This window comes from Camelus dromedarius, chromosome 20 (genome assembly GCF_036321535.1).
Source record: "Camelus dromedarius isolate mCamDro1 chromosome 20, mCamDro1.pat, whole genome shotgun sequence".
Classification (NCBI taxonomy): domain Eukaryota; kingdom Metazoa; phylum Chordata; class Mammalia; order Artiodactyla; family Camelidae; genus Camelus; species Camelus dromedarius.
Genome location: NC_087455.1, coordinates 19,281,111 through 19,307,238, shown reverse-complemented (window position 1 = coordinate 19,307,238; position 26,128 = coordinate 19,281,111). Strand labels below are relative to the sequence as shown.

The 26,128-nt window shown below is 38.2% G+C and overlaps 1 protein-coding gene across 4 annotated transcripts in view; it reads right to left on the bottom strand.

Annotated features, from left to right (window-relative positions):
• The window catches only part of TRPS1 (transcriptional repressor GATA binding 1), a 240,287-nt gene that overhangs the window by 198,357 nt on the left and 15,802 nt on the right, over positions 1 to 26,128 (bottom strand). The window contains exon 2 of one of the 4 annotated variants that reach the window (XM_031439517.2): positions 1,616 to 1,774. The exons of 2 other annotated variants lie outside the window; for them this stretch is intronic. In XM_031439517.2, coding sequence (XP_031295377.1) covers positions 1,616 to 1,652 — 37 coding nt within the window. In that variant the 5' untranslated portion in view covers positions 1,653 to 1,774. Of the gene's footprint in view, positions 1 to 1,615; positions 1,775 to 26,128 lie in introns of those variants that run through there. One more of the 4 variants, XM_064476887.1, reaches the window with a different exon arrangement.

The following is a 26,128-nucleotide window of genomic DNA, read 5'->3' as shown; positions in this document are numbered from 1 at the left end:
TATTAAGAAAGTATACTGCTCTCCTCATATGCCAGTGATGTTAGTCATCAATACCCATGGAATCTCCCTCTTGGAACGGGAACAACCAACAACAACAACAACAACAACAACAAAACCATTTATAGGATGAAGGATTGAAGTTTCAGGTGAAGGTGATGTTGTGAGGCATGTAAACCTGGCTGGCATGAGCAGGGAGGGGAGAGGGGAGGGGATGTCCTCTTCACCTTGGTGTCATTACCATCGGCTCCTAAAATTAACGAAGCCAGGTAACCATCATTAAAAAAATGGAACACTGGTTAACTAATTTATCTTTTAATGTTTGCATTTGAATGTCTTGTTTGTTGACCCTGACGTTTTAGGAGACTTCTATTCCACTGTTGGAAGAGACAGAACTTGGGAACAACACATGGAAGCCTGGAGGCCAATCTTAGGGTAGTCAACAAAGAGAGAAGTAAAAAGGAAAGGAGGAAGAGAACAAAAGGGAAGCTTAAGAAATAAGTTGTAGTTTAAAATATAAGAGTTGAGTAAAAAATAGACTCTTTCAACTTGGTCTACAGTAAAGGAAATACTAGTTTATAGAGTATCAGCCATTCCTGCATATAAAAATGTGCTGATTTGGTATAATATCTTTTGCTTTTCTCTCCAGAATTTCCTGTTTGTTTGTTTTTCCATTAGATTTTAACATTTTAACATCTTCCATCTTCTCCTTCATGGAAATAAAATCTAACAGTGACGCACCAAAATGAATAAAAATCTATATGAAAGGCAGGATTCATGAAGAAAAGAGGATAAAATAATCCAATTCATTAAGATCATCCTTCCATTAAAATGAAAAGAAAATTGTTTATGCCCGTATATTACGGTCAGAGTGCTGAGCAAAACAGTAACATCTTACATAGCAAGGGAACTAAGATAAAATACTTAAAAGTGAATAGTCATAAACATGTTAATAACTGAACAAAATAATGTATTTTTCAGAACAACAAAAAAATTGGATCTTGTTGATTTATCATTACCATGAAGAAAAGTAACGGGTCATTCATAGTTTAAAAACAACTCAATCAGCATCTATAGTGACTGAGAGAAAATATGGTTTAATTAAATTATCATCCTTTCAAATTTCAGTTCCTTCTTCCACCCAAGAACAGAGCTTTAAAACCCATACGACTTACTGACTCCTTACGCCAAATAGGGTCCTTAATAATATACATCGCAAAGAATGTTAAACTGCTAAAACTTCAAAGAAAGATCAGAAAGGTCATTTGGGTTTTATTTTTTGTTGTGGGGGGAAGGGGGCATGGTCTTTTTAGTTGCTTTAAAAAAAAAACGTGGCTAATTTAGTTGACTACACTTTGAAGTAGTTAGAGAAAAAATAATTTTTTACTGGAATTATATCGCCATAATTTTTCGGAATGACATATTATGTAAATATAAGCACATTCGCAGTACTTCTAAGTGGAAGGAACTCCCCTAACAACTCATAAGTTAGATACCGTAAGACTAGACCCACCCTCAAGCTATTATCTCTAAGACAAATAACAGATTGCATGACGTTTCACTGTGTGCCAAGAACTTTTCCAGTTAACATTTCCACTTGAAAAAATAGATCACATACTTGTAAAATCATACCCAGCATTGACTTCATAAGGCATGTGGCTTTAGAGTGCTTTTTACAATTATTAATTCTATTAGTCAACTAGCAGGAGGGCTAATGCAATTGTCTTAGAAGACGCTCAGAAGACACAGAAGACATTTTGAGAGCTGATCTGTATATCTGCAAAACAAAACAAAACAAAAAATTTCCTTCCTAAATGATATAAACATACTTGAATGGATCACACCAAAAATATATTACTATGCCAGCACCACGGGCTGCTCGAAAGACACCAGATAAAAGCACGAACCTTGGGCGAGACTTTTCTCCCTCCCGTGGGTTTTAATAAAGAAGCAGGAGAAGGAGGAACATGATATAAAAGATTAGAAGTCATCTTCACAGTAAACTGTCATGTTGGCAAAATTATTTAACCTTGAAATCCCCCTGAACTTTAAGGACCACGATACTTACCTGCATTGGGGTGGGAATAAGACATCTTAATTATTAAACCTAGAGGGGACCTGCTTCTGGAAAGGATACAAAGTGCACCCGCAGATACTGCACAGTCAGAGCTAGAGGCATGGAGTGGTACCCACAGCCGGTCTCCTATGGACACATGGTACCAGTGTACATACACCACGAATTGAGAAAGGGATTGTTTCAGTGCCACCAGGAATTTTGCATCAGATCTATGTACACTTTACCAAGAGTTACAGAAACATTACATATTATGCAATGCTATCTTTTTAGCTACTAAGTTTTCTATTTTCAACCTTGATAAGTAAGATTACAAAACTGTGACTGAACTAGTGTTAAATCATCCTTATATCATATTTTTTATTATCCGAATGAAATTATGGAGGCAGATATTGCATCAACAGTCATAATTAAAAAGATGCACCATATATACACACATATGTGTATATATATGTGTGTGTGTGTGTATATATATATGCACATATAGAAATATATAATCACATCAATGAGCCTTAGTCATCATTTTGGCAACTCTATTTTAAACTTTTTCATTCTACTATAGGGCAATATCCCTCACGCTGACTGCCAGAAAATATTTAAAATGTCAGTTACATCAGATCAGTTACTATAGACAACCTTTTAGACAATGGAGCAAAAAAAATGGACAAAAAGTGAATCAGACAAGGAGGTGCTGAAGAATCTAAACGAGCACTATCAGGCTCAAGAGTGCCCATCTTCAGTCCTCTAATTATGAGAGGCAAACTGACCTGGGAGCGGGCCAGAGGAGTGGTGTGGAGGGGTAAGGGTGAGCATTCCCACGTTTACATCACTTCCCGCCTATACAAACACATGACTGTGATTTATGTGCCGAGATATTTAAGCAGGTTCCAAATATATTCAGCTTCCTAAAATGCTCTATTTGTGTTAATTTTCATTGCTGAGATGTGAGACACGGCATTTGCACAAATCTCAATTTCTGTTCTTATTTCCTTCTAAATTAAAACAAATGTGAAAGTGTTTTCTTTTTTTTTTTGCATTTTCAGTAAAAGTTTATTATAAAAAAGCAATAGGGTACTGCACAGTTTCTCTGTTACAGCAGCACTGCGACAGGTTTATGCAATGGAAATAATCAGCATTAGAGCTTAAAATACAATTCTGGTAACTACTTTATCTCACTGATTAAACTGCTTAAACATCTAAGAAAAGAATTTTTTTCTATAGACTATGACTCATGTTCTCAAAATGGCACCTTCACAGCAAAAGGAATCTGAGTTTCCTATTATTACCTAGATATCATGAACTATGATTAAGTTTTATTTGATCTGTATAGATGTATAAATATGTATGTATAGATACATACATTTATGAAATATACTTGCTCAGAATAACCCTGCAACAGATAATCAAATGAATTATCTCACCAAAGAAATCAACTATCACAGTAGTTTAAAAAGAATGCTGAGATCACACAACCATTCAATGCAGATGAGGGTGAGAATTTACTTCCATTAATTAGATGAGAAACTCCTTGAAAGTAAGAGATATGAATTCCATGTTCTTTATGGCATCTTGACCCTAAACATAGTGAAGAACCAAAACCTAAGGAGGAAGAAGGGTACAGAGAGCAGGTGTCCAGTTTCTGAACCTGATTCAAATCACCTGGTGATGTAATCATGAGCAAGCCCCTTGGCTTCTTGGGGGTCTTTCTTATCTGTATAATGAGGGAATTACACTAAATTATTTCTAACCTGCACTCTGCCTCTAAGACTCTATGATGGTTCTGGTTAGTGGCTTGGGCACTTGTTAGTTTTGCTTTAATAAACCTTTATCCAATTTCCTTGAAAGACTATAAAATATTAAGCCATCAACATCTGAGGGTGGCATAAATACCACTGATGCCTACCATTCACCCAGATTTCCATTTTCCCCAACTTTCATTCATTCATTCCACAAACGTACATCCAGCACCAGCTGTGTGTCCACATCAGCAACATGACTTCAATTTTATTTGTCATCAATTTAAGAGAGGAAGGATAAGTTTTAAAAGAAAAGAAAAAAGTGTAAGAAACTCCTCTTTCTTAAAAAAACTTAAAACTTGTCAGTACCTTTCTAAATATAATTTCAACTAGGTGCACTTTTGATTGATAATTTCTCACTATATATAAATGTTATATTTAACATATATTATATATGCATATACATATATACACATCTTTATATATATATAAAAACCTAAACAAGACTAAAAGTTAGGGAAGCCTGTGTAATCTGACCTCAATCTCTAATCCTGCTGAGTATGACTTTATTATAAGCAGCAGCTCTTATCATCATAATATATAATACCAGACGACATTTTCTTACTGTTTTTCCAGATAATAAAACTTTCAAGGGTTTAAAATCAAAGCTTAACACAAAAAGGAAAGACATGATAGTCTCCTCCTTAATATATGTTTCTTTCAGGCTTGTTTGTATCAACGGCCCAAGAGTACTGAGTTATTAATTACACACTTCATGTAGCTTTTATTAAAAAAAAATTAAAAAGAAAGAAAAAAAGCAAATGTTTCTTTTGATCAAAAGTCCCCCACAAAGAATTCAAAGAATTAAGCAAGTGATAGCAAAATAAAAGGAAGGTCGAATCTTGGGCCCATGGCAAACTAGATAGCTTCCATATGAACAACATATAAAGTTCAGTTTTTCAAGAACATATGTGTTTGCTCATTGGTTTAGGAAAAAAAAACTGAATCCTGTCTACTCCATATATACAGATCAAAATCAGACTGCTTAAGTGAACTATAAAATGCAAGAGAACACTGTTTATCCAATTCACAAACCCAAGAATTGTTGAAGGAGTTTAAATGTTTTCTGTTTCCTCAGATTTCAGGGCAATATTTCAATGGTAGATCGCTTTTTTTGTAAACTGCTTCAAACTTCATAAACCCAATGTCAGATCCTGCTCTTCGCTGTCCATGTCTATTTAATTTGCTCTCTCTGAATTGATTGTTCTTGAGTCTTTAAAGGTATTTTTGGACGTCTTAAATCCTGTTGAGATTTAAATGTCATCACCTTCAAACAACTCCCATCAAATAAATCTCTTATTAATTCACATCAAATTAATCCATAATGACCGCTTCTATTAACATATGCTTCAGAGCACAAAGCCCATTAATAGTCATCTGGACACTAGAACGAACCCGAGCCTTTCTGAGATAAAATGCACACTATTTAGATATCCGATTTCAAAGAGTTTTGATGCTGGCCCAAACACATTTTATTAGGCTTTTATTTCATCATGCTATGCTTTCTGTATTTTAAATATCTCATTTCAAATGTTACTAGTCTAGGTAAAAGGAGAAAGTCTGGTAAGTAATAATGTCTATTTGCCAAAATGAGTATCCATATATCCATATACATCTTAGAGAAAGAATTTCATTAACTACTTTACTTTTACCAAAAAAAAAAAATTTTTGTTTGACTTTAAAGACTTTATGCTAGAAGTCTAAATGAAACTGTAGGATATATCTGAAAAAACAAAGCATGGCTCTGCTCCACTAAATGCGATAAGTAAAACAGAACAAGTATATATCACTGAATAATCAGAAAGAAAAGGGAATTGATTATTCTTCCTTTCATAACAGGTGAGAGGCAAATGTATTAAAAACTCTGATTTGAATAAGATCACAATATCACTAAGCAAATTAAGAAACGTTACCATTCATTGCCCATATATTTGTCATTTTTCCTTTTATTTTCCTCTCCAAAAAAAAAATAATAATAATTAAAATAATCTACAGTGACAACTGTTGAATCAAACAGGCCAATCTGACTTGCCGCATTTCAACTGGTCCACGGGCAAAGAGTCGAACATAGCGCACTTAAGTTCAAAAAGAATAGCTCATGGAAAAGTATACATGCATCTCTTTATCTTGATGGTTGTGCTGGGAATTGACATTTTATTTGTATGTCAATCAGAGTTCTACTGATAGCAAAAATAACGAATGCTGTGCTCTGCAGGAATGCCTTTGACTTTCTTCCCAGCATTTGTCAAAAAAAAAAATCTTCATATATTAAAGGTAGTTTAATTTTAATATATCAATGTTGCTTTGCCTGTTTTCCAATCTGTTATTCAATAGAAAAAGATCTCAATTATTACCTCAATCCAGCTATAAAACTGGCTAACAGCTGTCTCAGTCCTCCTGTAAGAAATATGTGTCCATCACTGCAAATCCATTTGGTAAATTAACACGTGTACACAGTATGGTGAATCTAACAGATGCATTCCAGGAAGATTCAATAAGAATGCTCACTGTCTTCTCAGCATTGTTAAGCCAAGGGTGTTAGGCAAAGTTTTTGTTCTTTTTCTTTTTTAAGAGTGCCAAACTAGATACAAGATTAAAACAATTGCTGTGAAGGATACTGAGAGCTTATACTGGTTATAAATATATACATATTTTTTTTAATTTATTGCAAAGGCAACGATTTATTTAGCCCAGTTCTGTACTGAGCATTTTATAAATATTTTCTTTTCAAATTCTCACAACCCTGCTAAGGCTATATTATTATTTCCATTTTACAGATGAACAACTGAAACTCAGAGTCTCAAAGTTGCAAGTGACAGCAGGGGGATTCCCACACAGGTCTCCTTGATTCCAAATTCTTCGATTTTCCACAACTCTGTCACCTTGGGCTTTATAAAAGGTAGGCTAGAAAGAGATAGGGTTATACATAGACTTACAAAATTTTTATGACCCCCAAGTAATGTCAGCTCATTTCAGGAGGGAAATCTTAGGAGAATGAGGTGTGTGCCTCTCATTCTCCTATATATATATTTTTAAACACATGTATGTGTGTGTTAAGTATAATATTTAACATAATAATATTTAACATGTCTTACATATAATACATAATATAATGTGTTAAATATATATGTATATATATAATACATATGTGTATGTGTGTATATATGTAAATGTATATGCATATAAATATAGATATATGTGTATATATATATAGAATAATCAAAATGGTGGGGACATAAATTTGTGCCATTACATTCAACAGTTCTTGCTCACGACGCTGGTAAGCAACTTGGAAACCACTAAGGTACCACTTGCTCTCCCGAAGGTACCAAAGGAAGCAGCTTAAAAGGTCTCACTGACCAAGACCAACAGCACAGTGAGCAAACCACAGGAGTGGCCACCAGGTAAGCACAGATATCACAGGAATCAACAATGCACGCAGGCAATGAAAGGGTATCAGAAATCAGTTCAGAGTGTCGCTATATACATAGAGAGAGAGAGAGAGAGAGAGAGGCCAGGGATCTTGGTTCAGTACGCATTTTTAAAAGTCCATTTAAATTAACAGTACTGAGGGATATCTTTCACACAGTGTAACGAATACCCAGCAATGACATGAAATTTGGTTTAGATGATCACTCCAGTTAGTGCTAAATGCTTAATGTAAGCAACTTGGCACCACCTTCCCTCCTGATAAAAACAAAAAACAAATGATACACACACAGGTTAGACTCATGCTTCTCTTCTGTTCAGTACACTGACATTTTCCCAAGAAAACTGATCATGTTTTAAACGGAAAGCATTTTAAAACTGAAAAGCAACTTCTTATAGAATAGGTTAAACTACTTCTTCCTGACTCCTAGGATGAGAAAAGTTTTATGTAGGAAGAAAAAAAAATGCACACAGAATTCCTTCATAATTTGAGTAGGTAACAGGTTTAGAAACCTTCAGCTATAAGAACTTTTTTTAAATAAACCATTATTTCAGGACATTCTGCCCATGTTCACCCCAAATTCAGCTAGGCTCTATGTGGAATTTTATTGTGGTAACTATTTAAAAGCACAGATGACAAGAAATTCAAGAATTTTCTCTATGTTCTTTCCATGATATTAACTTCTAAAAAAAGGAAATGTAGGAAGGTTCCTTGGTCAAAATAAGTCTAGTGGAAACTCCGTGCATTATAACCCCCCTTCATGGGTCCACAATGTACACTGGTGATTACAGCTCTGAAGCGTCCTGGGAGTTATCTGGTGGGGGGGGGGGGGGTCTGTTCAACGTGGATTGTAATTTCCCAATTTCACGTGGCTTTATGGCACATAACGCCACTCACCAACAAAACTAACGTTCCGCTGAGCACGGCGGGAGCTGCTGCTCTCCGCAGTCATTTCCTTCCCATCTATGCATATGTAATAGTTTTAAATATTAATACTAAACAAAAACATATGTCATATTTTTCAACAAAATAAGTAGCCCTTCATTAATCCGGCAAGAAAACTTAGATGCTTTGATATGAGGTCGACAATTCTGAAGGGTTTGTTTTGGTTTTGGTTTTCCAGCATGGTTATCAACATTAAAAGAAGATCAGGATCTATTATCCTGAAAGATTTAGAATCAGTACTTTAAAAGACTGTGTTAACGGCAGAGGGTCACGGGCACGCTAGAACATGGACTATCAGCCCAGTGTTATCTCTGACCTAAATGGTTTACACATATATCATGGCATAAAGAAGTCACTTCTTCAGTTATTCTTTTTAATGCTGTCCACTACAGCTAATCATTTTAAAGCACTACCACCTTGTATGCTAAATTTGTCTCATTCTTTTATAACAACTTAAAATTTACCTGAGTAAAATTAAGTTAGGAAGACAAATACGGCAGAGCTTCATGAACTATGGTGTGTGGAAAGAGGTTAGAGAATGACGTAGGATTGCACTGAGGAACCCTGCAGTTCATGTAGTTAGCGTAGTTCTCAACTGCCTACAGATACCTGAGAGAATACATCTAGCCCACGTGCTCCTCTCTGGCTATCAATAATTTCACTCCCCCCATCTCCACTCACTCTCTGCATGCAGATCCACCTGTACCCATCACAAAGGACAGAAAACCAATGCCTGGCCCACAGTCAGGAAACACATGTCTTAGGACTGTGTCTGTGACTGCATCCTCTCCAGTAGTGCTGACTAGAGTCTGGCTCACGTTTCTGGGTGATGCAGAAGAGGAAATTATAGAGGGTGGTCTCCTCACCTCACCCTTGCAAATCCCAGGCTCTAGCTTTATGGGCTCTCGGATTTTGTTTTATTGCTGTTGCATTCCTGCTACCCTCAAAGATTAAAACAAAAGATTAAAAATAAATTTAAAAAATAGGCTAGGTAGATGCCAAAGTAAATGCAAAACAGGGAATTCATGGGAGGTTAATTTTAAATGCAAAGCCAGACATGGTAGGGAGGGCACAGTGAGGTCCAAGTCGGAGAGGATGACCACATAGTCAGGTTACTCCTGGACCCAAGCTCCTACTTTTCCATTCACCAAGAGAGAAAGAACAGAGTTGTGATGCATATGAGTGGGGCTGTAGAATTAGGGTAGAAATTAGCTCACTCATTAAATATTTTGTATAGATAATCAAGTCAATTTTCACATTCAAGTTCAATATAAACTTAAGACTCTATCTAAACACACACACAGACACACACAGATACACACACGCCTTTAGAACAGATTTTCACCACCTGCACCCCAATTAGTAATTTCTTTTCTCCATCAGTCTTGCTGTGGACACCTGTCACAACAGAGTAAAGGAAAAAATATATTTATGTAATTCCAGATTCAGGTGTTTTATAAATAATCCCTTCAAAATCTAATTGAATTTTGAAAGAAATCAAAATTCAGAACGAGACCCTTTCTTGGGTTCATAATTGTAAATGTTAATGTATACAATAACTTAAAATTTTAGGTAATAGCAAAAATTTACTATGTTATTGTTACCATGCACCAGACACTATGCCAAGAGTGCATTATCTCATTTGTTTTCATTTTTAATAACAAGTCTTCCAGTAAGAAACTGTCATTAGCCACATTTTACAGATGAAGCAGCTAAGATTTAGAAAAGTTAAATCACTTGCCTAGGTCATAGACCTAGCACATGAAGAGTCAGGTCTGAAAGAGTCTAACGTCAAGCTAGACCATTTGGTTTACCATTGCATTTCTCACAAACTCCCTAGTGTTTTTATGAACCACAGTTAAGCAGTGCATTCACAGACGTAAAAGTAACATCACTTTAAGAAACTTATAAGAGAATGCAATCGATCAGGTGCCATTTTACAAAGATTACCATCAAATATACTTGATCGGTTCTATACTTGTGTCAAACCAATATACAGTCTTCCTAATATTCTCATGGGCTACTAGGTTACCCTAACTTTTGAACTTTCCTCGTAACACCTAGCACATCACTAAGACTATCAATCTATTCAAGCCTCTGAACACAAGTGAGTCTTTTCCACTATCATCTGTGCCAACTTATGCCTGTCTCCTTTTAAGGTACTTGCCACAACACAATGTAATTATGTGTTTATGCTGTAGGCTACCTCACTAGACGGTGAAGTCCTCCAGATCAGAAAATATCATTACTAATATTATCAATGTTAATTCAAAGTATTACTATATATCCATTCCTATATGTGGCTACGTTGATAAAAAATGATAAAAGTTAAGTCACATATTCAAATATCTACATGTTACCAACAATTCTCAAGTAACGCACCGGAGGCTACAACACACCTCCACCACTAACAATGGCATACTATGATCATGATTATTAGACAGAAATAGAATAGTATACTGGGGCAAGGGACGTAAGTTTTTTAAAAGTTCAGTAATTACTAACGTGGCCCTCCCCACTGCAACTAGTCTACCACCCAGAGTAGATGCTCACAAAAATTCTTATTGGATAGAAGCGTGTTAGCACACTTAGAAATTTCTGCACAGTGTTTACCTCTTTGAGGAAGGCCTGAATCTCTGGACATTAAACAGTCTTGCAAGAATAAAAGCGAGAATAATGCTAACGTTGTCTCATTAATATAACTAGTAACAAACCAAATCAAGGCATACATGGACTCAAAGCATTAATTTTGACTTTATTTAAGCCAAACAAAGAATCAGATATCATAGCTCTGGATCTATGGTCACAGACCAGTAAATGCATAAGTAGTGAGAAATAAGAATTATTAAATTTATTTTTTGAAACTGTGAGTCACAACTACATTGGTTTAATTTGGGTACTAAATATTTCTATATAGTTTTACATATTGAAAATATATGTGAACTGAATTACACAGAGGAAGATTCATTAAAAAATTAAGCACACTCTATATAGTAATAATTCTATAATAATGTTACTGAATCAGTAAAATGAATTTTGTAAGTTCATATATCTGCATGATTATATTCAATATGTGACTATCCTATGGTATCTTATATATTAAATATATAATTATATTTACTATAGTTGCATGGATTTATATATAAATTTTATTTACAAATCTTTTTACCATGTATCACTCTAACATTCAAAAATTCAAAATATTGTGTACTAATAGCATAATATATAAAAATAGATAAAAGTCTGTCTTCCAAAGGAATAGGCTGGAACGTAAGAGAATACAGAAAGGTCTCAAACATTTGAATCAGACTCCTAGCAACTTAAAGAAACTGGTATGACACAAAACCCAGAAGTTCAGTTTGAAAACACACGTATGCACACACACGCTCACACACACACACACACACACACACAAGCACATTCACAAGAATGCTCACATCATCTGAATTCTCAAAACTGAAAACAACTCAAATGGACATTAACAGATTTAAAAGTTGCAACATACGATATACAATGGAGTATGTGTTCCTACAACAGAATATTACACTGTAGTAAAAATACACAAACTACTTACAACAACATGGATGTATTTCACAAATGGGATGTTGAGTGTTGACTTTGGACAAAAGAATGCATATTTTAATGCATATGAATGCTGTACTTTAATGCATATACAATCCCCAAAAAAGCAAAAAACTGATCTAACGTGTAAGCAGTCAGAAGAGTGACTAACTTCTGGGGGGAGGGACAGGAACACAGAACAGGAGGAGACACAACAGGGTTTGTAGGGCACTAGCAATGTCTCCTTGTTGACATGAGAGATAGTTACACAGTGTATTTATTTTGCAATAACTCAGTGAAGTACAGACTTACGATCTGTGCATTTTTCAGATAAAAAGTTAAAGTGTGTGTGTGTGTGTGTGTGTACATGCACATGTGATTTTTCAGTGAAACAGCAGGAAACCTTTCAGCTGCTCTTTTTTTGATGGGGAAACCAAGCCACCCAGTGGAGTAGAACATTGTCATTGGCCACTCAGGCCAAGTTGCAGACAAAAAGATCCCGGAGGTGCCAAGTACACAACAAGGTGGTAGAAGAAAGAAGAAAAGAAAAATGAAGGGAGATGGAAATACAAGGTCTGGACAAAAGAGATTTGAAGGAGGAAAGGTTTAAAAGGAGGTCAGAGGCCAAAACAGAAGCAAAAAAGCAACAGACACCCTAAGACGGAAGAAGAAAACACACAAGGAAACAGGAAAGAGACGATCTTTGTCTTGGACTCTGTTGGTGGTGACAGTGGTGTCAGAAAGGGGCCCAGCAGACACGTATCTGTATATATTAGGTGTGTCATGAGGACACACTGCATCAATTCGCCCACAGAGATAGGCTAAGTAAAGGGGGGAGAGAACTACTATTTGTTGAGTACCTATACGCACTAGCCATTTGCTTTCAGCTCACATAATTTTCTCATTTAGTCCTCTCGGAAAGCCTGCAAGGACTCTATCAGCCCTGTTTTAACAAGTGAGAAAACTGGAATTCAAAAAGGGTTAAAGTAACCCCCTTACCTTAGAAGACTGAGTGGAATAGATGAAAAACAGCCAATCAAACAATACTGTGGCTTTTTCAGAGCATCCACACACCTGAATCCCGAGGATTATCAGAAGGCTGAATAAATGCTTCACTTAAATGAAGTGTAGCAGATTCTACCTTTCCCTAAGGTAGCTGCTCTCAACCTATGTAATGGTATTCCGTCTCACACATCGGATCACGGTAGGTGTTTCTCACCAAAAAAAGATAAGTTAATAGGTAAAATTTTATCAGTTTTAAACTTTCTACCTGGTTAATATTTTCTTAAGACTTTGGCTTCTATTATCACGTGGCTTCTAAAAAAGAATGAACAAGCAGCACACAAACGTTTAACAGAGAAACTTGAAAATAGTATTTCTTAAAACTATTCCACGTGGTGTTTGGTATCTGTCTTGTAGGTACAAGCAGACATATAATACAATCACATTTTATCCTACAAAAATCACTCCAGGTCTGTGGGATATGATCACTGAACACAATTTCATAGAGTTTCTCAAAGAGAACCATAAAGTCCGAGCATATAGCCACTTAAAGGAGCTTAAGAAGATTTGGTTTAAGCACAATAAGGACTGGCTGGCTGGTCCCGCTTGGATTAAATGCCTTATGCATCCTGAACGACAAAGCGCTAATACTCTATACATTGAACAGCTGACGACAGGAAACAGGTTTGCGCGTGGATGGGAAAAGATGTCTGTGAAAGGAGTCAACCCAATGCCTGGAAAACAGTGGCACTATGCGGTATTACTTAAAATTAACTGCTTCCACTATTCTTCTGAACTTTTTGTGACATGATATTTCATAATGACAGGTTTACCTAGTTATTTCAAAATCAGCTAACTGCGGAGTTCACCTAAGCAAACAACACTGGCGTCTGGTAACAGTACTACAATCTTCATACTGACCAATGATGCTTCAGTCGCTTAGGCCACAAATCAGGGTGCTACTCAGAAAATAAAATACTATTACCAAAAGGACTTCATGAAAAAGCTACTATATCACAAAGGTAACATAAAGTACTTTTAATCTTGTTAAAACATTAAGAATGCCCTATTTTACTGCCGGAATAGAACAAGTTACATTAAAAGCGAGACATGACAGGAGTCTTTAAGAAAACTGAAGTCTACTAAGTGTTTACCATACGCTGGGGAGGGAATAACAGGCTGGAGGTCCCAAAATATCCTGCCCTGGTTAACAGAAATAAAAATGGAATTCTCCTGCACAAAATATCAATAGGGTCCAACTCTGATCATAAAAGAAAGGAGAATTTAAATAAAATATCAGACAGATTTTTACCAGTTCAGCTAAAAGGCTGGGATTACTGACACACCTTTGGCAGTATTAAGGACACTGGCTTATTTAGGCACTTAAGTGTCACTATGTCTTTCTATATTCAAACTGGAGTTATGATTAATCATATTTTATGCATCTGCTTCCAAATTTAAACTCCTGCCTGGAGAGTGTTTTCCTGTGCTCATTTATACTGATATCCTCATGACCAAGTACAATATCCACAAATGATTAGGTGCTGCTCAGTTAACATTTGTTGAGTGAACTTCCTGAAATTTAGTGAATAAGCTTCTGAAACTTACTGAAAAGACAAAAACAGTTCCTCAGCGCACTAACTTAGCTACCTGACCCCCATCTCTTTGTGAACGACCTGCCCACACATAGTGTTTCACTTTAGCCCTGTTTCTCCTGAATCCATTCTAACTCTTAAGTTCTTAGACGCGCAGCCTTTATGAAATTTTCCAAAGTAACCTAAAAGCAAGCCTTCCAGAATGAGCCCAGATCTTCAGAGTCTCACTGGGACCCTCACTCAGAACTTGCTCAGAAACTCTGTAGCAATCCAACTAGTACCTTCTGATCCACAGATATCAGTGGTTAAGATAATGGCCAGGAAGACTCCAACATAACACACCTTTAAATTAAGGTTTCCAGCCACATCTACACAGAGGAAGTCTTGGCAGACCTTAGAGTTACGGACCAAAAATCTAAAATTTCATTTGACAACATTACTTCCTCGTAACTACTCAAGTGTCCCAGTTGGCCTGCATCCAGGTGAAATTTGTTTTTAAAGTAGGAACACTCCGAAATCAGGTCCCTTTTAGGCAGAGATCAGCCTTCTCTGTGCCCGTTCAGAACGATGCCTCTAAGACCGCAGCAGGAAACCTGGAGCTGGAGCGTGAGCCCGAGGAGCAAACCAGTGGGACCCGAGAGTCTGTGTGGAGGCCAGGAAGGTACCTTTAGGCACAAGCCAAACTGCATTTGTAGCCAGAAGATTTCACACTGTTCTCCAAATTGAACAGGCCTCGCAAAAGGTTGTGGGCAGAGATCTCCCTGTACTTCCAAAAGTAACTCCTGGCAAGACTGCCTCTTTTTCAAGTCTGAATAGGATAAATAAAGAGAGAAATGCACACACTTAAACACACACAGTTACACACACACTCGAAGGATGACGGAAGCATATAAACCGCAATCAAGCGTGGTTCTGGCCAGGTTTTTGTCCTCTTCTTTGAGTTTACCTGTAGTGTCTTTATTCCTATAATAGTCCGTATAACTTGTCTAGTTTACAAAGCTGTTTCTTAAAGAGAAGCAGATACAAATTAAATGCATAAGATTAACAGACTATAAAAGGCCGTGTGGTACAACTGTTGGTCTATGTCCCACTCTTCTTCCCCCCAGACCACAAGCTTCTGGCGGACAGGACAGCACGGGGCGCGCTCTGTGGACTTCGAATAAAAACTGACACCAAGATGCCAGCATCTACCGGGAGGCAAGATGTCCTTTTTGACCAGGTAAATTCACAGTCATTATGCAATTAAAATAAAAAAGGAGGAGGAGGCAGCCATACATCTGGGGGTAGGAAAAGAAAAAAGGGAATTTGACTATATTGCTCTTCTTTCCACTTTTTTAAAAAGTCACTAAACTTTCAGCTTTAAGTCTGTCTCTCTTCCACAGTTTGGATACTAAAGTACAGTGTAAATCAAACAGCGGGAGCAGAAAGCCTGTTGCCTGTGTTGCCTCATGAGGTAATCGCCCGATACAAAAGCAGTGACTCTTAACAAATGAGAAGCCCTTGACTTCTTGAAGCAGTTAATGCTCAGCAGTGGTTGATAGATATTTACAGCATCAGAACTCTAATTCTATAGTCTGTTACCAGGGAATATCTCAAGCAGTAGGAAGACTGGAACATAGTATTTAAATATAATCATATTTGCATCTCACTTAGTTATCCATTTTATCATTGCTTTCAAAGAAAAAATATCCTTTATAAAAGGCATTTTGTAAAAATCCTTCATAATGGGCTGTTAATTTACGTACCTCCCTCTCCTAATATCCAACTACATATGTTAATTAGAAAGAGAAACAGGCTCATTACTGAAAAGATAAAACAATGTTCTCTGATTCTGAAAAGGTTATTCTTTTTTTCACGATGGGGAACATGCATTTTTTCCCCAAATGAAGGAAATAAGACTCTATCCTCCACCGCCCCCATCCCCTCCATCCCTGCCTTTAAGAATCTTTGCAACAGCAAAACAATGAGTTCTAAGCTCTGAAGGGCCACAGTCAAGCCTACAATTCAAAATCAAACCCACCTGCTTGTTAGAGTTCATAGCAGCAAGAAATCGTGGTGCCCATATGAAAATACATAGGAGACAGAGTTGCTGGAAAAGGCCTTGGAAATGAACTGGTGATAACAAATCAATCAAGGACTGTCCACAGTACACCTTCCAAACAGTTGAAAGCAATACAACTTTACTGCATTGTCCTGACTTCTCAGGTGCCCATAAATGTCGAAGGATGCAGTCCCTGTTCTGACGGGGAGTGGCTCTCGGTAGGAGGTAAACTGATGTATTGAAAATCCAGTCTTGGAGACTTAAGGTTCAAGGCGTAACACTCTCATTTACACCCAGTCTCCCTTACACAGGAGGTAAGCCTCTGAGGTTCAGGGTCTGATAATGAGACTTATTTATTTATCCAAGTACTCAAGATCAGGGCAGTCTTGAGCAACGTGTTTGACTAAGTTCAGTTTTACTGCCTGAACTGGAGGGTGAGGGGGGTGGTGGAGGGTGCAGTGGGGAACAGTCTGGATTCGTTGGTAGCAAATTTTCTGCATAATTAAAAATATTTTTGAAGAAATATGGTAAAGTGATTCTCCTTCTGGAACTAGATCCACTGACACTGTCCCATTAACTCACAGCTTGTTAAATACTGTGCAATCTCTTTATAACATTCTTTGTTATGAGACTAGAATCAGCATATGGGAATTGCTCTTTTCCTGTTAAACTGAAGTCATTACTAACTACTCATCTGTGACATGTACTCCTTCTTGTAACCAGGGATTTTAGCTGTACAAAATTTAGAAACCACCACATTGTTTCTTGGCATCGCTCTCCAATGTGACATCATTTACATTTTGGAAAACTCCGTTTTAGCAAAAACACTAGTGGGTGCCAGGGTAAAGACTGCCCAAAAGGGGCAGCAGGTTCTCTATAGGGACCAACTACAGTTCATTCTTTCAATCTATACACTCACATGCCTTTCATTAGAATCACATGGAATTACAATGAGCTCAACTAACGCATTTCAAAATGGGTTATCAAGTTACCGGAATATAGAAATGGCTTCCAGTCACTGAAGATCTGTATAGAAAAACAACTGATGTGGAGAGGAAAAGCCCCATTTTCAGGTTTTTTAACTTCCAAAGCCTAAGGAATACAAGTATTTTTAAAGTGGACCTATACTTATTAACAACACCATATACGTATGTAATGATCGCAAATACAATATAAATATAAATATGAATACAAATAAAGACATGAATCTACCGACTCATTTATTGCCGAACACAAAATAATCAGGGAACTGTGTCAAAAGGACACAGGAGTTTGCAGAGAATCAGTATCATTCAGATCTTCTGAAAGTCCCATCTCAGAAATTTCTGAATGATCTCTAGAACTCCCTCTGTTATTTGAAAGCTTGCATGACAAAAAGAGAAATTCTAGTCATCTCATCAATGCAACCTGCAAACCCTCAGTCAGAACTTGTGAATTTTTTATGTCACATATATAACTGGACAGCAGCACTTGCCAACAAAAATTTAGGATTAGTGCTTTCGGTAGGGACCTCTTTTCTATTAAAAAAAAAAAAATTCCAATGGTTCACTGTAATTTCCCCCAGAAAATATGAATGGCATCTCATGTGTCCTTGTTAAGAAAACGCTTTGAGCTTCTAACCTTAAAAACAGCTCTATGAATTTTAATCATTTTGTTATTTTTAAGAGACATACTTTGTAAATAAATATTATTTTTACCTCTGATGTTAAAAGCATGCTTAACTCTTGGGGAAAAAAAATAGAGGACACACGTACACACTCACGCACACATACAGACACACACACACTTAGCTTGAAAATTTAGTACGTGTGGTTGCAAATGATGCCTGCCAATAACTGTCCCATCGAGCACAGCCTACAGTGGCTCTGAAATCATGTGACTATTTGTTATTCTCCTGCGGAAAAACTGGGTGACCTCAGTAGTAACAAATCATTTTTATTCACAGAGTGTATATATAGGACCATGGAGCACATATCCCGTATATGGGGGAAAAAAAGGAAAGAGAGAAATTCTGAAATGTTCAGAGAGAATCACAAAACAGTATCTGTGAGAAACTATCCCTCAGGAAAGGGTCTGATGCATTCTGACGAAGTGACCACGACCTATTGACAAACCAGTCAGTGATTAATTCTGAAGGGGAATTTTGTTAAGACTCACTTTGGAGAAGTGGAAGAAACTTCATAAAAGTCACATAAAGCGTAAGCTCTGAGAGGAAATTTCTGGCTTTCAAAAAGTCATGTATTAAAGTTAAGTAGTGGTACAAATGCAAATGTAAAATAAAAATGATCGCATAGGTCATTCAGGGCCCAAAGATGGACAACATGAAAAAATAACCCCAAAATATTTCTTTCAAGAACTTTCAAAATTCAGAGTGGCCTCAGACATCAAAGTTTATACAACAGAAATCCAAACATAAAAACTGACGAATGAAAGCATATATTTTCCCAAGGGAACAACGCGTGTTAGTCTTTTGGAATAAATTGATGTCACTCTTCGCTATGATACCCGACAGCTAGAATTCCACTCTGTATATATACCCTACATAGAACTTATTAAATTCAAAGTTAAAATAAGGCCTTAGAAATACCATTTCTGAACAGTCTTACAAGTACTCCCATAGTCCATGACACACAAAAATTACAAAGATTAGAAACAGAATGATTATAAATATTATTATAACAGGAAATATTCACATAACCCTTTGGCAGTCACCTAAACTGTTCTACATGTATTATTTAAATAGACTCTTCCCCCTGCCACAACCTGAGCCCAAATATTATTACTCACAGCTTTTAGAGATGGGGAGACTGTAACCTAGAGCTGTTGGAGACTTACTCTGATTCTGATTTGATTCCAACAAAGTCACTCCACAGATAGGAAAACACAGCTACAACCTAAGAATCTTCTAAACACAGCTGGACATAAGCCTATCCCAGACAACCCTGTGTCCCTGAAGGCACCGAGATGGTCGAAACTTCTTTATTTTAATTTGTGTTATACACAGCTGGTGAACACACAAGCTTGGAGAGAGGCCAAAGTGCTCAGATAACAGAAAAAGGCAACAACAACAACAGCAAATCAGAAAGGTTAAAACCATTGGAAGCACGTTTATGACCGCTGAAGTCATGAGGACCTGTCAGACTCCAGGAATGGCTGTTACAACAAGAAAAATACCTGATGGGCTCAGTCTTTATCATTTGTATATAAGAACTAGCGTTCCCAGTGCTGTGACTTCTGTACCTTTGTTTTCATAGGATGATCATTTAGTTAAGAATTCTGAGGACAGAAGAGGACCTACTAGTAATTGATTTAGTGTGCACTGACGTTTTTATCATAAGATTATCATTTTCTTTGCAACATATTACTTTTAAAAGATGTGCTGTATTAAGTCACGTCATATATTTAAGGGTCAACTTTTCTTTCAATCAAACATCTCTAGTTCATACTGTCTTAGGAAATCAACTTACGATATCAACTTAAATACCCTTTCTATGGACCACAATACTAGAAGTTAATCTGCTCCAAATTGAAAAGAAGATTCTAAGTTTCCTTTCTTTCTTTTTTTTTTTTTTTTTTTTTGAACTTTAAAATCAAGCAAGACGTCGCTATATAAATCGTATCACCTACAACTTAAAATGGCCCCTCAGACCCAGCTACATTATCAACTATTTTCCTCATGCCGGGCATACTGGAATCTTCGAGGCAAATATGAAGCAAACGGATATAAATTATTGAATCAATAATGTTCAATCCTTAGTAAGTATCTCCTGTAGTAAGGAATTTAAGAGCAGGTCCACTCAAAGTATGCATGTTTCATGATATGGCCTTAATAATGCGGGCTTCCAGAAAAGAAAATTAATAAAGAGGATATACAAGTCACGGCCCTAAAAAGAATTAATTTAAAAATAAGCTGGGGTTGGGGGAGGATTGCTCAGTGGTACAGCACATGCTTATCATGCCAAGAGGTCCTGGGTTCAATCCTCAGTACCTCCATTAAAAATAAATACATAAAAATAAAAATAAGCCTCATAACGTGGAGGGATACAACTGGATAAGGATCCAGGTAGAGCAAATGTCTCCAAAGTTCTAACTTAAGAAAAATATAAAGGCCCCAATTATCGGAACACCAAAAATAAAACTGAAGCCTCCACCACTCCAAAAAGGCTTCATGTGCTTCGGAAGACTCCTAAACTATGACCTGAACGGTGATCCGGCGCATAGGACTTTCTTACGTTTACTTTCTTCATAGCTTCCTGATTGAGAATACATGAGATCCAACCCCTCGGTCTACTCGAGAAGGTTTGTGTAAGTACACACACTTCAAAATATCAGAAACACTGCTTTAAGCAGCAACTTGAAGACTGTCTTAGAGGATGTAACCGACTGCAAAGCTAATACTGTTTTGTTTTATTTTGTTTTGTTTTTTTTAATTAATGAAAGACGAGAACTTCAGTCATCCCTCCACGTCTGGTCGATTGCACAGGCACAGGGACCACAAGTGAATCAGAAGGTTGACGGGCGGGGTGGGGGGGTGAAAACCCACCTCGCAGGCAGGCGGGAGAGAAGGAAGCGCGAGCGTCAAGTCCAAGAGGGGCAGCGGAGACAGAGGACAGCGGGGAGAAGCCACGGCAAGAGCAGGGGAGTTCGGGGAGAGGAAGCCAAGTTGGGAAGCGCGGAGAAGGGCAGGGAGGTGGGGATGCAGATGCCGGCGGGGAGCGCGGAGGCAGCCGGCGGCCGGGCGGGTGGACACGGCGGCGGCGGCGGCGAGCAGGGCGGGGAGGGGACGGGGCGGCGGCGCGGCGGGGAGCGGGGCGCGCCCCGGGCAGGGCGGCCCGGGCGAGGAAGCCGGGCGGCGGGGCGGCGAGCGCGCGGCGGCTTCCGCAGGACTTCCTGCGACAACACGCCCCCAGCCCGGCGGGGAGCACGCGCGGCGCGGCCGCAGGCCCGGGCCGGGCGACAGCGAGCGCCGGCGACACACACACACAAAGCCCCGCCGCCGCAGCTTCAAAGGCCGGGCCCCAGCCAGCCAGCCAGCAGCCTTCCTCCCAGACACCGGCGACTCACTCCGACTCGAGCTTCTTGAGAAGCCCTTCAAAGAAAATGGAATCCCATTTCTTTACTGATTTTTTTTTTTTAGTTCTCCTCCAAAATAAAAATAAAAATAAAAAAGCAGTTTTACTCTTGGCTCTTAGTTCTGGGATTATACTAACCAGCAAAACACACTGGGGCTTTAAGGCTCATTTAGAAAGTAAAAATTACTTTTGTATTAATCCAACAGAGACAAACTGACTGATATTTAGAGGACAAAAAAAGGTTTATTGGTTGGTTTCTAGGTCTCACCCAGACCAGCCTTTACTTTTTTTTTTTTTTTTTTTTGCTTTTGTAACAAGCAGACGCCAAGTCAGAAAGCCACGCAGTCAGGACCTGGTTTGGAGCAAGGGGCAGTCAGTTACTCAGGAGTGCAAATAATTTAAGAAACACCAAGCCCAGAGGATTACCAGGACAGCACCAGACCCACGTCATTCAACAACTTCCCCTTGCAAGAGTTTGCTGATCACAGCCTTTTCACTGTCCTGGAGCCAAGAAGAGGCAGTTACTTAGACTAATATAGACTTTTTAGCAGGAAATTACAGCTATTTCAATAGAAGGAACACAAGTCGAATGCAGATGATGATGAAAACCAGATTTTAAAATGCCTTCTATATAAAGGTGATGGTTTTATCTCTCTGACAATGAACAAAGGTGGAGAACCGTGCTCATGTGACAGTCACCTAGTGTATGGAACCCCCGGAACATACAGCATCTCAAAACCCTGCTCACCCGAGATGAGAAATAAAGCAGAAACGTGGACGAAGCCTGAGTGCTCCAGCCAGACCGCCTGGGTTCAAATCCAGATGCTGTGACGGCTCCCTCTTGCAGCCTACGCAATTTATTCAGCCTCCCTGAGAAATGGGGATGACAGCAGTTCCTGTCTCAAGTGGAGACAAGCCACTCAAGCAGAGTGCTCAACAACTGTGAACCATTACCATCATTTGCAGGTGGCCCCAAATGGAAAACTAACCTCTTGGGATGTAGCCTTTCCCCTGCACAGCTAGGTCACCTGTGGCCGGTGGTGGCTCTCACATAGTGCTCACTACGCATCCACAAATCTCTTGTTGCTACAGGTCGATCATTTCTATGCAAACTGTGGCCAGCCTCTGGGCAAAGTTTGCATGCCCTCTGCTCCCTGATTTTCACAAGTGAAAACAATATGACCGACCCATTTAATACTGTGCTCCTTCCCATCGTTAAAGGGCAGCACACAGCTTCAGCAGACAGGGAGCTAGCCCAGTGCACATGCTGTCCAGCTGGCAGACAGAGGCATCTTCCACAAAGTCCACTCCCCCTACATACAGTCTGATAAGGAACATTTTGATGGAGCCAAAACATACATTTCCTTCCTCTATTTCTGCATTTAGCAGACACGAGAACTGGAGAGTCATGTCAGGGATTATGAAACTGCAATAAAGAGATTTCTAAGCCACCCAGATATCAGAACAGCAGGACTAAATTTCGCCTACTCGCTTTCAACCAAAAGTATGCACCCCTTCAGTTACGGAAAAGTACAGAAGATATAAAAGCCCCAGTCATTAACTAGAATGTACTCTTCAACGGAACACTTTCTCCTGGCACTTAAAGAGTTTGTATGTTTCAGGCAGATACTACTTTTAAAACTCCATCTCCTTCAAAAGATTGTTAAAGTTGCTGATAGACGCAAGGTGACATCAGAAAAGTATGTTTGAAAAACGCAACTAGCTAAGGTTTCTAGCAAGTTTTGGAATGTTTGGTTATTAAAGAAGAAATAGATAAATACGAGTCCTGCAAGTAATGAACTGTCCTAGAAATAAAGAAATTCACTAAATAGATCCTCTCCTTGACTTCTCCTTCATAGTTCCAGGTCCATGCGCATTTGGGAACACACAGTAATAGCAAGCCTTAATAATTTCCCAGAGCTGCTTAAAATAATATTTAAATGCTTAACAGATTCATATATTAAATCAAAGGGACTTCCCAATTCTCAGATAAAAGAAAGTTTTTTTTAGTTTAAAAAACAAGAAACCTACAGAGAGAAGGCCAAGAATTTGGTCTTAAAAAAAAAAAAGCTTCAAAAATTGTTCCTTGGCTTTTAAGATAAAATTAAAGTGATTAGTAAAAAATCAAGCATTCAAAGAAGTCTCAGGCATTCCTGTTTCAACATGAGAAATGTCTTAGCAGCTATTATTCAGTTACCACTTTATTGGCCATCTCTCAATGAGACATGGGTATTAAAAAGAGCCAAGAGGGGTTCAATATCCTTCCACTGCCGTAAACCTGAGAATCCCAAAGCAGCATTACTTATGGTTCTGCTCAGCTCCTGACAAACTCTATTCATCAACATCCTCACTGGATCTTCTGAAGGTCTAAATCACCCTCGCTCCCTTAGCATCCAAGCATGGACCACGTACAGGTAACTTTCATCATGAAGCCAATACAAAAAACACAAACATCAGAACACGACATTTGGGCTGACGAATATTAAAGACATGGAAGTTAAAACTACACATTCCTGACCTTGGAGCCTAATATTGTTATCCCTCCTGTTTTAAGGACACATGACGTATCATTTCACATCTTTGATTACTTCATGGTACCTCAGATGCAATATCTGTAAAGCACAATAAGGTGGTCTGGGTTTTCATTTTTCCATAGTTCACAAATATACTCCCTTTGCCTCAGTTTCACTGACCCTGTCACACTTGGTTCGAGGACATTGGTAAAGGACAGAATTTGAAAGCACACTGCAAAATACAATAGTTGTAACCAACAATATTACACTTTAGGAACAATACATTAGGGCAGACTGGAAAAAAACGTTTATTAATTATGCTACATCAGATAATCCTTTTCCTCTCTGAAACCTGACAACCCAATGTCACAATTTTCTCAGCACCTGAAAGTCTTACGCTCTTCTGGCCAAAGCGGTCTCTCCCAAGTGCCACTTTCATGCAACGCTTTTCAGAAACCAGTGTATCCAAAGCTTTGTAAAAGGAACAGAAATAAGTTGGGTGTGCTTTTACTCTCCTCACACTTGCCAGGCCAAGTGGATTCTGGTATGAGCTACACTGAAAGCACAGGGCAGTGAGGTTTTAAATCTAAATGAGTGGGAAAAGAAAAGCTTCAGGAAGAAGAAATACAAAAGTCAACATCTGAGGAATCGGTAGAATTCCTATAGTGAAGGCTGGATGAAAGGCATTTCAGAGAGGCAAGCACATGAAGGAAGGTAGGTCTGGGACTAAATACTACTTGGAGGATAGAACACATGGTATTGGACAGATACGACTGGTAAACTGGGAACAGAATCTAGGATCCCACATGCCAAGCTACTGAACATAAACAGGTATATAAACAAGTACCTATGCATTTGAAGGCCACTGATACCAGAACTCAGAAACCAGCATAGATCTAGAGATGGAGTGATTTCATTCAGAGCCACAGGTGACAGCATATAATCCTCAAGGAAAACTGCAGAGATTAAGAGAAAAGTCAAGGATGGACAAGAACAAGTGTGGCAGGGATGCAGTGCCCCAGAAGCCAAGCGAGGAGAGATACTCAAGAGAATGGTTGGCAGCATCCAGTTCATTTAAGAGATGCAGTCAGATGGAAAGACCATTGGGCTTGGCGGCCACGAGGCCACTGGTGTCCTCAATACAGCAGTGTCGACAAACAGGAGTCTTGGCAGAGTTCACTTAGGTGAGAAATAGAGATGTACCTGAAAAGAACCCCAGATTCAGGCTTTCCATATTTTCCCCACTCTAAAGTTATTTTTATATCTGAGTAGGCTTACCTTTTATCTGAAAAAGGAGACCGGATTCTGTATCTGGCTTAGACACATTCTAATTAATAAATCTCAAAGAACAACATTTTGACTCTGTGCCATGCCAAGTACAAGATGACATCCATCTGGAAACAAGTAAAAAGTAGCCTTTTGTTTTGTTTTACCTTGTATTTTCTAAACTGCCAAGGGAACTATACTCACTATTTGAGGACTATTACCTAAAATCAATCCAGTGCTTAAACCATAACCTATCTCTTGGCTTCAGTAACCATATATTAGCTACACAATTGCAACTGAACTGCTCCTGGATTCCAAGAACACTCCATAAACAACTGCAATTGGATTACAATCCAAATGAGCAGAAGATAAATGTCATTTAACTATCTTCTGTAAAACATCCAGGAGAGTCTTTATTCACAAATACGTGCCATGAGAACAAGCATAAAACCATGTAAAGAATGTCTGAGAATGTATTTACCAAAAGTAAGTGAATCTATTCAGGGAAGGTAGTTTTGATTTGGGGGAATACAATAAAATTAAATGTATACTGATTTATCAGGAAAGCAAATCCTTTAATGAATGGAAAGAAAAAATGAAATACAAAAACTCATCCTATTTAAACCTTATCTGGATTTGATCTGTTTTAAAAGCCAACAAAAAAGTACTTTCTGATAAACAAAGCCTAGAGTAAGAGCCACTTTAAATTTATTTTGATCTGCAATGCCAAGTGTACAGTAGGAGAAGGTTCCAGTCTCCTACAGTCAAGGAGAAAGAGAGATACTTGGAATATAGGGAGAGAATCAAGTAGAAAAATAGATTCCAAAGTAATATTA